At 36.6% G+C, this 14391-nt stretch overlaps 1 protein-coding gene across 2 annotated transcripts in view; it reads right to left on the bottom strand.

The window, feature by feature from the left end:
- Positions 1 to 14391, bottom strand: part of TESK2 (testis associated actin remodelling kinase 2) — a 134140-nt gene that overhangs the window by 88687 nt on the left and 31062 nt on the right. For both annotated transcript variants that reach the window (XM_043875984.1, XM_043875985.1), the window contains exon 2: positions 12236 to 12547. In XM_043875984.1, coding sequence (XP_043731919.1) covers positions 12236 to 12457 — 222 coding nt within the window. In that variant the 5' untranslated portion in view covers positions 12458 to 12547. The remainder of the gene's footprint in view (positions 1 to 12235; positions 12548 to 14391) is intronic.

Genomic DNA, 14391 nt, shown 5'->3' with positions numbered 1-14391 from the left:
GTCAAAGGAACTCTCGGAAGCTCACAAATGGTTTTAAGTGTAAATCCAACCTATTTTGCTTCTAAAAGGGTATTTTTTCTAATTTCAGTAACAGATGTTATATATATTATATCTTTTCTAGTGCTGTTGGGTCAGGGCTTTATAACCTCAGCACTATTAACATTTTGGGCCAGACAATTTTTGGTGGTGGACGGCTATCCTGTGCATTGTAGAACTGTTAGTGGATCCTTTACCCACTAGATCGCAATAGTGCCACTGCCCAGTTGTGACAATATCTCCAGACATTGCTAAATATCTCTTAGGAAGGCAAAACTGACCCCAGTTGAGAACAACTGCCCTAGTTCATCATTCTTAATTATTTCTGGACTTCCCTGGTGGTACACTGGCATCCACACTTCCAATGCAGTGGGCCTGGGTTTAATCCCTGGTTGGGGAAAATCCCACATGCCGCATGTTGTGGCCAAAAATAAGGAAAATGACAAATTATCTAATTGTAATTCATGGGGCTACTGACCCACAAAGTATACAATAAATACCATGAGGTTTGATAGTCATGGCTTTCTATCCTTCATAACATATAGCCTAGTAGTCTTTGTTACTTATCTAAAGACAGGCTTCAGAACTAAATTGAACAGATTAATATAACTAAAATCTATTCTTAAGGATGAATGACCAGAGGGTCCTAAATCCTAAAACGGAATTGTTTTAAAACTAAGATCCCACATGCCACGTGGTGCAGCCAAAAAAAAAAAAAAAACCCAAAAAGTTCACATTCTTTAATATGAAGTCATCCATCATCCAGTTTTCTTTTGCTATCTAAGGCAACTAAAAGTCCTTAAGATACCTGCATAATTTATACCTCCCACACCAGAAGTTAAATATTTTCTTTTATTGCTACTGATACATTTTTTATTTACCTGACCTTTACAGCTCTGTAATCATCTGTACTTTGTAATCAAAGATAAAAACTAATCATCACCTAGCTGTGCACTACAGAGCTATTAGACCAGAGGTTGGAAAACTTTTTCTGTAAAGGGACAGACAATAAATATCCTGGGCTTTGAAGTTATATGGTCCCTGTTGTAACTACTCAACTCTGTCACTGTAGCACAAAAGCAACCATAGAACATACATTACCAAATAAGTGTAGATGTGTTCCAATAAAACTTACTTACCAATGCAAGAGGCAGGCAAGATTGGTCAAAAGACTACAATTTGCCAAACCCTGTATCAGAATACTACATGTGAGAAAAAATAAAGATATTTATTCCTCTCTTTCCCAATGATATTTTCATCATAAAATTAAACTAATAATTTTCTAAAATACCTTAAAATACAATTAACTTCTGTTGTTGCTGTTCAGTTGCTAATTCGTGTCTGACTCTTTGTGACCCCATGGACTGCAGCACACCAAGGTCCTCTGTCCTCTACTATCTCCCAGTGTTTGTTCAAATTTATGTCTATTGAGTCTGTGATGCTATCTAACTATCTCATCCTCTGCCACCACCTCTCCTTTGGCTTTCAATCTTTCCCAGCATCAGGTTCTTTTCCAATGAGCTGACTCAGCTGGCAGCAGGGGGCCAAAGTACTGGGACTTCACAGGGTTGATTTCCTTTAAGATTGACTGGTTTGATCTTCTTGCAGTCCAGGGCACTCTCAAGAGTCTTCTCTAGCACCACAATTTGAAAGCATCAATTGTTCCGAGTTCAGCCTTTTTTACAGTCCAACTCACACATCCATACATGACTACTGGAAAATCCATACCTTTGACTATACAGATTTTCATAGGCAACATTCTTTCTAATATGCTGTTTGTCACAGCTTTCCTTCCCAGGAGCAGTAACTTTTAATTTCATGGCTGCAGTCACTGTTCACAGTAATATTGTAATTCAAGAAAATAAAATCTGTCACTGCTTCTACTTTTTCCCCTTTTAACTAGCTTTCTTCAATTAATAAGCTTTCTCCTATTTAGTAACAGGCATTCACAGTGGGATAATGCTGGATGCCTTAAATGAGGAAAAAGAGCCAACTATGAAATCAGGCTCAGGATTGAGATTTGTACTATACCAGTATACAGAAGCCTGACCCAAGAAATTAAAATAAATCCTTTAGGTTCAGATGCAGAACCTAAACAAACCCAGCAGAAACAATGTCAGATCTGCATATTAAAACACATCCACAACCTAGAAAACTGCAAGGTAAAACCTATCTCCCTGAATATAGGCTCTCAATATAAAATTATAAATCACAGAAAAAATGAAATACCAGCAGGTCAAAAGACCAAATAGTAAAATATCCACATGCTAAGACTTGCACCTAATCTGAAAGGGACTAAAAAAAAAAAGCTTAATGGTCAAAATTTACTCATCTCTATGCAAATCTACTAGAAAACTGATAACATTCTCTTTTTTCAAATTTTTATTTACTTATTTTTGGTTGCACTGGGTCTTCGTTGCTGTGCACAGGCTTTCTTCAGCCGCAGCGAGCAGGGGCTACCCTTCATTGCAGTGCACAGGCTTCTCATTGCAGTGGCCCCTGTGGTTGCACAGCGTGAGCTCTGGGGATGCAGCCTTTAGCAGTTGCGGCATGTGGCCTCAGCAGTTGTGATGCATGGGCTTAGCTGCTCTGTGGCATGTGGGATCTTCCCAGATCAGGGATCAAACCTGTGTCCATTACATTGGCAGGCAGATTCTTAACCACTGGACCAGCAGGGAAATCTCAACAATAATTTTCTAGTAAAATATAATTACTGAAATTGACTTAAAAGAAACAAAAATTTATACACATCAGTTAAACTAGAAGAACAAAAAAAATTTTCAAAGTACTTGGCCAAAATTTGACAGAGGAATTCAATCAAATATTCAAGGAGTAAATTATTCCAATAATATTTCAATTGTTCCAAAGCATAGGGGAAAAAACTTCCAAATGATTTTTATGAACCAAGCATAACATTCCTAACAAAACCTAAAAACAGAAGCATAAAAGGGAAAAACACAGCCTATTCTCATAAGTATTCAGATATAAACATCCCAGCAAAAAGAAGGTAGCAGCTCATTAAAGAATAATATACCAGGAATGCAAAGATAGTTTACTATTAGACTACTTACTAATATAATTCACTTTACTGACAGGAAAAGACAAAAATAAATGCATCATCATATGTATTACAGTTCTTCAGAGAAACAGAACCAACAGGATATATACAGAGACAAAAATATTTATCACAAGGAATTGGCTCACACAGTTATAAGAGCCTGATAAGTTCCAAGATCTGCAGTTGGTAACATGCAGACGCAGGAAAGCCAGTGGTGTAATTTCTGTCTGAGTCTGAAGCCCTGAGAACCAGGAGAGCCAATGGCATAAGTTCCAGTCCAAAACATGGCAGTTCAGTTCAGTTCAGTTGCTCAGTCGTGTCCAATACTTTGTGACCCCATGGACTACAACACGCCAGGCCTCCCTGTCTATCAACTCCCAGAGTTTACTCAAACTCATGTTCATTGAGTCAGTGATGCCATCCAACCATCTCATCCTCTGTCGCCCCCTTCTCCTCCCACCTTCAATCTTTCCCAGCATCAGGGTATTTTCAAATGAGTCAGCTCTTCGCATCAGGTGGCCAAAGTATTCGAGTTTCAGCTTCAACATCAGTCCTTCCAATGAATATTCAGGACTGTATTTCCTTGAGGACGAATTGGTTGGATCTCCTTGCAGTACAAGGGACTCTGAAGAGTCTTCTCCAACACCACAGTTCAGAAGTATCAATTCTTCAGTACTCAGCTTTCTTTATAGTCCAACTCTCACATCCATACATTACTACTGGAAAAACCATAGCTTTGACTAGACAAACCTTTGTTGGCAAAGGTCTCTGCTTTTTAATAAATCTTTAACAAAACCTTTAATAAAAGGTCTCTGCTTTTTAATATGCCATCTAGGTTGTTCATAACTTTTCTTCCAAGGAGTAAGCATCTCTTAATTTCGTGGCTACACTCACCATCTGCAGTGATTTTAGAGCCCAAAAACATAAAGTCTCTCACTGTTTCCACTGTTTCCCCATCTATTTGCTATGAAGTGATAGGACCAGATGCCATGATCTTAGTTTTTTGAATTTGAGCTTTCAGTTCAGTCCAGTCACTCTGTCGTGTCCGGCTCTTTGAGACCCCATAAACCACAGCACGCCAGGCCTCCCTGTCCATCACCAACTCCCGGAGTCAACCCAAACCCATGTCCATTGAGTTGGTGATGCCATCCAACCATCTCATCCTCTGTCATTCCCTTCTCCTTCTGCCCTCAATCTTTTCCAGCATCAGAGTCTTTTCAAATGAGTCAGCTCTTCGCATCAGGTGGCCAAAGTATTCAAGTTTCAGCTTCAGCATCAGTCCTTCCAATGAACACCCAGGACTGATCTCCTTTAGGATGGACTGGTTGGATCTCCTTGCAGTCCAAGGGACTCTCAAGAGTCTTCTCCAACACCACAGTTCAAAAGCATCAGTTCTTTGGTGCTCAGCTTTCTTTATAATCCAACTCTCACATCCATACATGACCACTGGAAAAACCATAGCCTTGACTACATGAACGTTTGTTGGCAAAGTAGTCTCTGCTTTTTAATATGCTGTTTAGGTTGGTCATAAGTTTCCTTCCAAGGAGTAAGTGTCTTTTAATTTCATGGCTGCAATCACCATCTGCAGTGATTTTGGAGCCCAGAAAAATAAAGTCAGCCACTGTTTCCACTGTTTCCCCATCTATTCGCCATGAAGTGATGGGACCGGATGCCATAATATTAGTTTTCTGAATGTTGAGCTTTAAGCCAACTTTTTCACTCTCCTCTTTGACTTTCATCAAGAGGTTCTTTAGTTCTTCTTCACTTCCTGCCATAAGGGTGGTGTCATCTGCGTATCTGAGGTTATTAATATTTCTCCCGGCAATCTTGATTCCAGCTTGTGCTACTTCCAGCCCAGCATTTCTCATGATGTACACTGCATAGAAGTTAAATAAGCAGGGTGACAATATACAGCCTTGACGTATTCCTTTTCCTAAAAGGAAAAGGTTTCTCAAAAGGCAGGTCAGGTGGTCTGGTATTCCCATCTCTTTCAGAATTTTCCACAGTTTGTTGTGATCCACACAGTCAAAGGCTTTGGCATAGTCAATAAAGCAGAAATAGATGTTTTTCTGGCACTCTCTTGCTTTTTCGATGATTCAATGGATGTCGGCAATTTGATCTCTGGTTCCTCTGTCTTTTCTAAATCCAGCTTGAACATCTGGAAGTTCATCATTCACATACTGTTGAAGCCTGGCTTGGAGAATTTTGAGCATTACTTTACCAGCATGTGAGATGAGTGAAGATGGCAGGCCCAAGGCCTAAGAAGAGGAAGTATTTCAGTTTCAACCCAAAGGCAAGGAAATACAGATATCTCACCTAAAGTAGTCAGGTAGGAATTCCCTCATCACAGGAAGGTCACCCTTTTAGTTCTTTTTGGGCCTTTAAATGATTGCTCAGGTGGTAAAGAATCTGCCTGTAATGCAGGAGGCCGGGGTTCAATCTCTGTGTCAGGAAGATCCCCTGGAGAGGAGAATGGCAACCCACTCCAGTTTTCTTGCCTGGAGAATTATCAGGCTCCACAGTTCATGGGGTCGTAAAGAGTTGGACATGACTGAATGACTAACGTCCACATTAGGGATGGCAATCTGCTTTACTCAGTCTACTGATCCAAATGATAATATTATTCAAAATGTACTCTCACAGACATACTCAGAATAAAATTTGACCAAATATCTAGGCACCACCTGGCCCAGTTAAGTCAACATATAAAATTAACCATCATACTAGAGATTTTGAAAAGACATACAGTAAAAGTCATCATCCATACTGCATAAAAATAGTTCTTAACAAAACAGGAGGTTTTTTTATTACAATTTTGAAGATCAACTAGAAAAAGAAATATCTACTTCAGCCCCCAAATCATATCATGTTTAACTAGGAAACACTACAGGTATTCCCATTAAAGTCAGGAACACAGACAAAGATATCAAATACCACTATTTTTTTTAACACTTTAGGAAGTATTAGTCAATGTTGTTTATTGAGAAAAAGTGAGATAAAAAATGGGAAATAAATTTATCATTATTCACAGATATGACTATATATCTGGAAGATCAAAGTGAATCAACTAAAAATCTATTGCAAACATTAAAAAAAATTCAGCACACTGGATGCATCAAAGACTAATGTGTAAAAATTAGTAGTCTTCACAAGCAAACAACAGAAGATATAACGGAAGTGCAACTGACATTTACAATTGCAACAGAAGAAAATGAATATCCAACGTCAGAAGAATGTGGAATTTTTTTAAAAATTTTAATGTCTACAAAGAGACACAAAATACTTGAACAGATGAAAAGGTATGCCATATGCTTATATAAAAAGACTCACTATCATAAAGATAATAATTCTCTAAATTAATCTATAAATTTATTCAAATCTCAATAAAAGGATAATAGGATATTTTTAGAAATCGGCAAACTCATTTTATTTTTTTTTTGCAAACTCATTTTAAAACTCACAATAAAAATAAGGAAGAATTGCAAAGAAAATTCGGAAAAGGAATAATAATGATGAAGAAGACTAGAGACTAACCAGATATTAAAATAAAGTTGAAATGATTAAATTATTATAACAGTGTATTATGGTAGACAGGCCAATGCAACAGAATAAAGTCTAGAAAGACACCAAAATACATACTGAGGAAAATTCAGGATAGAATAAAGGTGACATTTCCAATCAGTGAGAAAAACATTATATACATTAAATATTGCTGGTACAACTGAGCAGACATCTTAAAAAACAAATTCCAGATAGATCAAACATTTAAACATAAGCAGTAATACCACAAAAATGATAAGAAAAAAATTATAATGTTATTTATAACATAGGAATACAGAGAGTTTTTTGAAATAAGAAACAAGACAATAAAAAACAAACTGAACTATTTCTACATTGCAAAAATTGTTAAAAACTAGCTTAAAAAGCACTACAATCTTAGAAAATATAATTCATAGCACACATAAAAAGAAGTTCTACAAAACTAAGATACTTGTAGAAGAATGAGTACTATATGCCATGTAGAATTCTAAGCACGCAGGATACAGCAGTGCAGAGATAAAAAGAGATTTAAAAAAGAAACCTGTCCTCATAGAACTTACACTACCTCTACCATGGAGTAGGTAAGTAAGTAGGTAAATAATAGATAATTGATATATAGACATGCACACACACATACACATACAGACATACATGTATTTGCTTACATAAGTACAAAATATCTCTAGAAGGACACACAAGAAAGCACTGAATACCAGTTACCTAGAGAGAAGAAAACTGAGGGGCAGAAAAAAGCAAATGATTTTTCACTGAATAACATTTTATACCTTTTAAGTTTATACTATGTGATTTTTAAAATAAATTCAATTAAAATTACACAAAATTCGATGTTCAAAGAAAAGCAGGAACAGGATATTTGAAACAAAAAAGAAGTGCATTTAAGAAAAACAAATAGAAAGTCTACAAAACTCTCATCACAAGAAAAAAAGAATCTGCAACTACATGACGTGATGGATGTTAACTAGACCTATTATGGTAATCATTTCACAATATATATTCATATGAAATCATATTGTACACTGAAAATTAATACACTGTTATATGCCAACTGTATCTTAATGAAATCTAAAAGAAAAAAGCCAAAAAAAGAGAAAGCCTAGAAAAGAAAAACATAGCAACTAAAATTAAAAAATCTCAAAGGCAGTTTCAATAATAGAGTAGGCCTCAAATGAAAAGAAAGGAAATAGGAAAATAGGCTGAAAATCACCACCACACTCCCCCCTAAAAAAAAAAATAGCATAAAAAGGCAAAGAAATAAATACATGAGAGAAAAATTAAGAGACATGAAAGATAGCATGAGACAATCCAATATGCATGTAATGGGACCTTAAGAGGCCAAAGAAAAGAGCAGAATTTTAAAAGATAAAATGTCCAAGAATTTTCTAGAATTTAAGACACATGAGTTCTCAAAATGAAGGAGTAAACCACATTCTAAGCAGAATAAATAAAAATAAATCAGCTCCGAGACCAATATAATAAAAACTGAACAAAGAAGAAAAAAATAACTCTAAAAAGAAAGGAAAGGCTGATTAACTAAAAAGGGTAACAACCAGACTAACAATTAACTTAGCAACAGCAGAGGTGAATTAAAAAAAGAAAAAAGGGAAGAATAATTTCAAAGTGCTAAAGAAAATACTGTCCTAAATTCTATACACATTAAATTATCATTTAAGAGTTTATTCAGTGTAAAGATAGAAGTAATAACAATAAATATAAACAGATTATAATTTCTCTGTCTCTTTATGGGCAAATTTAGTTTTGGATCAAAAAATTAAATATAAAACTATTTCACAGGACACACATAGAAAATGTACTATCACAGACAGAACAAAAATAGAGACAGAAAAAGACATACTGGGAAAATAATAACCAAAACAACAGATAAATGCATACAGTGAGGAAGAAGGTACATAATATTGATATCAGATAAAGTAGAAATCAAAGCTAACAGCATAAAGTGGGTCAAAAATAGAAAAGTAGCATTTATAAAATATATACTCTATAGCATACAATCTAATAATAAACATCAATTTCTATTAATAAATACTTCACAAAATGGACTATAAACAAAATAACCACACTGACAGAAACACAAGGAGAATCTATAAACACATTAGGAAATATTAATAGACTTTTTTCAAAGAAATAGACTTAATAAATAAGGTCATATAATATTTGAATAACAATATAAAATCTTAATCTAATACACAGAACTTATGCAATCAAACAAAACAGAAATTCATATTTGTTTCAAATATATTTGTGGCATTCAAAAAAATCTGACCTTGTACTATACCAAAACAAAATCTAGACTATATTCCAGAGGCTTCCTTGATGGTTCAACGGTTAAGAATCTGCCTTGTTGGACATCCCTGGTGGTTCAGTGGTTAAGAATTCGCCTGCACATGGGCACATGGGTTCGATCCCTGGTCCAGGAAGATTCCACATGACACAGGGCAAGTAGGCCCTTGTGCCACAACTAATGAGCCTGAGCTCTAGACCTTGCAAGCTACACTACTGAGCCCACCTGCTCTAGAGTCTCTGAGCCAAATCAAGAGAAGCCACTGAAAGAGAAGCCCACACACTGCAACTAGAGAAAGTCTGTCTGCAGCAATGAAGACCCTGCATGGCCAAAAATAAATAAATAAACAACTTTGTTTTATTAAAAAAAAAAAAAAAAAAAGATGTGCCTTGCAATGCAGAGGACTCAGGTGCAATCCCTGGTCTCAGAACTAAGATTCCACATGCTGAGGATCAACTAAGTCCTGGTAGACCACAACTCCTGAACTCTTGTGCCACAACTCAAGAGTCCCTGCACTGCAATGAAAGATCCTGCATAATGCAATTAAGACCCAACGCAGGGCTTCCCTGGCAGTGCAGTGGATAAGAATCTGCCTGCCAATGCAGGAAACATGGATTTGATCCCTAGTCCAGGAAGATTCTACATGCTGTGGAGCAACTAAGCCCATGCACCACAACTGCTGAGCCCACGAGCCCTGGGGACTTCAAGCCACAACTACTGAGGGCCATGTGCGTAGGGCCTGAGCTCCGCAAAAAGAGAAGCCTCCACAGTGAGAAGCCTGTGCACCACAACAAAGAGGAATAGCCCCTGCTCGTCGTAACTAGAAAAAGCCCACAGGCAGCAATAGAGCCAGAGCAACCAAAAAAATAAATACGTGAAATAATTAAAAAGAAAGAGCCAAAAATAAATAAATAAATAAGAAAAAAAGAAAGAGCCGACACAGCCAAATAAATAAATATGTTTAAGAATAAATTATATTCCAAAGACAGACTTCATATAAGCCATTCTCTGTGATCATGATGTACTAAAATTAGAAATTAAATATCAAATAATTACCCAAAAGAAAATTCACCATGTAGAAATTTTAAAATTTCATTTAAATAATTCTTGTATCAAAACGAAATCAAACCAAACTACATTTAGAAATGATGAGAGCACACTGAAAACCTGTGATACGGCCAAGTCTAGAGGAAACTTTAAAGCTTAAGTGTATATACGAGAAAATAATAACTACTGGGAAAAACTGAGATAAGAATAAAATTCAAAAAGCTACAAAAAGAACAAAACATCACTAGATCTAATAAGAAAGTAAACGAAAGAAAGTAATACAGATATAAGTAGAAAATAGTGAACCATAACACAAACAGAAGATAATCAGCAGAACCAAAGGTAATCTGACTGCCAGGTTCTGCCCAGGGTGGAGTTATCAACAGGTGTGGAAACAGAGACGAACCCCCTGGGACAGGTACAAGGGCAAAGGCAGGACCAAAGAGACTTCATAGCTATCCCAAGGTCCCAGAATCCTATATTTCTTAAGCCTTCAGTTTATCAATAAAGGATAGCTCTTTTTTTTTTCTTTTTTGGCCACATCATGTGGCTTATGGTATCTTAGTTCCCCGACCAGAGGTTGAACCCAGACCTTGGTAGTGAAAGCATCGAGTCCTAACCATTGGATCTCCAGGGAATTCCCAACGAGCTCAACTTTTTTTTTTCTAAGCAAATCCTTTGAGAAGAAACCTAAAATAAATTTGTGTTCTTTTATTTTAAAAATAGAAGACACAAATAAACTATATTAGAGGAAGGAGGCAGACATTGATATGGTACAAATTACACTAATTACACTTAGGTTTGGCTGCAAACAGAGGACCAAATTTTAAAAGTCTTAAGAATTTTTTTCTCACAAAGAGACTCCAGGAGACAGTACAGAACCAGGCAGCTCTCTTCCCTGTAGGCCTGGAAGATGCAGGCTCTGTCTTGTTGCTCTGCCACAGATGGCCTCCATTTGTAGGGTCACACTATGATCAAAAATGTATAACAGCAAATATAAAGGAAAAATGGATATAAGAAGTGGCAAAGGAAGATTTCCAAAAGCTCCCATACAACAATTCTGCTCACACCCTATTGGACAGAACTACTCATATAGTTAAACCTAGCTATAAGCAAAGCTAGGAAATGACATCAGTGTGTCCAACTAAAAGATCTATTAATATGGAAGAAGGAAAATACAGCTACTGCGGAAACAAAAAATCTGTGCCACATCAATTACATACAGTATTTATGCCCACAGATCTGAAATTTTAAGTAAGATTAATTATATCCTAGAAAATAAAATTAACAAAAATTACTTAAGAAAGGAAAGATCCCACACAATGTAAAGCAATTAAGCATGTTCTCCTCAACTAATGAACCAACATGCTCTGGAGCCCACAGGACACAACTAGAGAGTCTATGCACCTCGAAGAAAGATCCTGAATGAAGTGACTAAGACCTGATGCAGCCAAATAAATAAATAAATATTGAATGAAAAAAAAAATTTTTTTTTTGGCAATGCCGCAGGGCTGATGGGTTCTCAGTTCCCCAACCACAGATAAAACACAGGCCCAGCAGTGACAGCACCAGGTCCTAACCACTGGATGACAAGGGAATTCCAGACACAAAAGGACAAATATTACAGTTCCATTATATGAGGTTCCTAGGATAGACATATTCATAGAGACATAAAGTAGAACAGATATTAACATGGGCTAAGGGAAGAGTTGACTCATTGGAAAAGACCCTGATGCTGGGAGGGACTGGGGGCAGGAGGAGAAGGGGACGACAGAGGATGAGATGGCTGGATGGCATCACCGACTCGATGGGCATGAGTTTGAGTAAACTCTGGGAGTTGGTGATGGACAGGGAGGCCTGGCATGTTGCAATTCATGGGGCTGCAAAAAGTCGGACACGACTGAGCGACTGAACTGAACTGAACTGAAGGGTAGTAGAGGGAGTTTTTTTTTAATGTGTACAAAGTTTCCATTTTGGATGATGAAAAATTCTGGAGGAGTGGAAGAAGCTCCTACCTTATTTTAATTTTTGATCAGCATGGATTATTTTCATAATCAAAATAAATAAAATATCTTACAAGTTAATAGATAGCTCAAGAGGAGTTTACAATACTGCTCAAGATCCACAGCATCCTGACAAGGCAAAGCCTACATCCTAATGAAACACAGCTGTGAACTCTGCAGTGAAACTGACCTTCAACAAAACAATATGAGAAAAACTATGGCATCACTCACCTTGAACACTTCAGAGAAGAAGCCAGACCCTATTTTTTCACAGGTGAAGTCATCTAAACGTGTCAGTCTGGAAAAGGCACTTATAAGAGCTCGATATGAGGAGGGCCAAATTCTTCCCACTTGGGTCATGTTCCCATCCCCTCCACCACCTCCTTCAAAATCCTCAAGACGCTCCACATGTGGAGGAAATCCTGCAAATGAATTCCGTTTGCTCCGATCCATAGTCTTCAATAATCACTTTTTTCTTCTTTTAAGAATGAATTCCATACATAGTAAGTTTTTGTTGAGTTTTACTTCTCTTCTGGCTTGACACTAAACAAGAGATCAAAATAATGTTTCATTAAAACCATTAATAAAAATTAAACACTTCCATACAGTAAACTATTAATGTAAAAGTATTGCCTCTCTTATATTCTAGTTACTGATTTTCAGATCTAAAAAACACTTTATGCCTTTACCTTCAAAAAACAATGATATAGCCATGATTTATTGAGCACCTACTATCTAGGAAACAGTATGAGAGTTGTACATATGTTATGTCATTTGATTCTCAAGTAACCCATGATACAAAGATTATAATGCTTATTTTGCAGAGAGGCCAAATAATCATACAGTCACTAAATGACAGAGATAAAACTAAAATGCCAGACTGTCTGATTCAAAAACCTATACTCTTGCCAAAGCCCTTCACAGTCTCACATAATTTTCTGTTCATTTGAAAAAGTCAAGTTCAAATGTATAAAACAAGGATGACAAATATTTTACATTTCAAAATTATATAATTTTAAAAGAAAAGGACTATATCCAAAGGCAATTTAAAAAGCCACTCTTGATTAAACAACCCAGTCTAGCAGAAATGACTACAGAAGGCTCTACCACTCTTGTACCTGACTAAGAATAAAAACAAAAGCCCATGTTTTCTTTTAGTCTGTCTCTACTACTTTTTCCCACAAGAATCAATTATATTTAGGTTTAATTAATCCATTTTGAGTTTAGTTTTGTGTTTGGTGTTAAAGAATGTTCTAATTTAATTTTTTTTACATGTAGCTGTCCAGCTTTCCCAGCACTTATAAAACTCTTAGAGGAAAATATAGGCAGAACACTTGACATAAATTACAGAATTACTTTTTCAATCAGTCTCCTAGAATAATGGAAATAAACAAATGGGACCAAGTTAAATTGAAAAGCTTTTAAACAGCAAAGGACATCATAAAAAAAAAAAGAAGAAGAAGACAACCTACAAAATGGGAGAAAATATTTGCCAACAATGCAACGACTAAGTAATTAATCCCTAAAATTTACAACAGCTCATGCAGCTCAATTAAAAAAAAAGGGGGGCAGAAGATCAAGACAGATATTTCTCCAAAGACATACAGATGGCCAAAAAGCACATGAAAAGATGCTCAACATTGCTACTTATTAGAGAAATGTCAATCAAAGCTACAGATATCAGGCTTCCCTGGTAGCTCAATGGTAAAGAATCTGCCTGCCAATGCAGGAGATATGGTTTTGAACCCAGATCCAGGAAGATCCCATATGCCGTGGAGCAACTAAAAGTTGTTCGCTACAACTACTGAGCCTGTGTTCTGAGGTCTGGGAGCTGCAACTACTGAGTCCACGTGCTGCAACTACTGAAGCCCAAGTGCCCTAGAACCCATGTTCCACAATAAGTGAAGCCACTGCAAAGAGAAGCCCTTGCACTGCAACTAGAGTAGACCTTGCTTGCTGCAACTAGAAAACCTGTGCAGCAACAAAGACCCAGCACAGTAAAAAATAAACAAATTTATATATCACCTCACACCAGTCAGATAAATACTGGAGAAGGTGTAGAAAGAAGGGAACTCTCCTGTACTGTTGGTAGAAATGGTACAGTCACTATACAGAACAGTATGGAGGTTCCTCAAGAAACTAAAAATACAGCTACCATATGATCCAACAATTCCATTCCTGGGATTTTTTCTCCAACCTGAGAAAACCATGGTTCGAAAGGATACATGTTGTGAAGTAATTAGCCTCCAACTAATAAAAATTTTTTCACATTAAAAATAAAAAAAAAAAAAGGATACATGCACCCTAATGTTCATTTCAGTGCCATTTACAATAGCCAAGACATGTAAGCAACCTAAATGTCCATTGACAGATGAATGGATAAAGAT

Source organism: Cervus elaphus, chromosome 20, assembly GCF_910594005.1.
Source record: "Cervus elaphus chromosome 20, mCerEla1.1, whole genome shotgun sequence".
NCBI lineage: Eukaryota > Metazoa > Chordata > Mammalia > Artiodactyla > Cervidae > Cervus > Cervus elaphus.
This window is presented reverse-complemented; position numbering and strand designations above follow the sequence as displayed.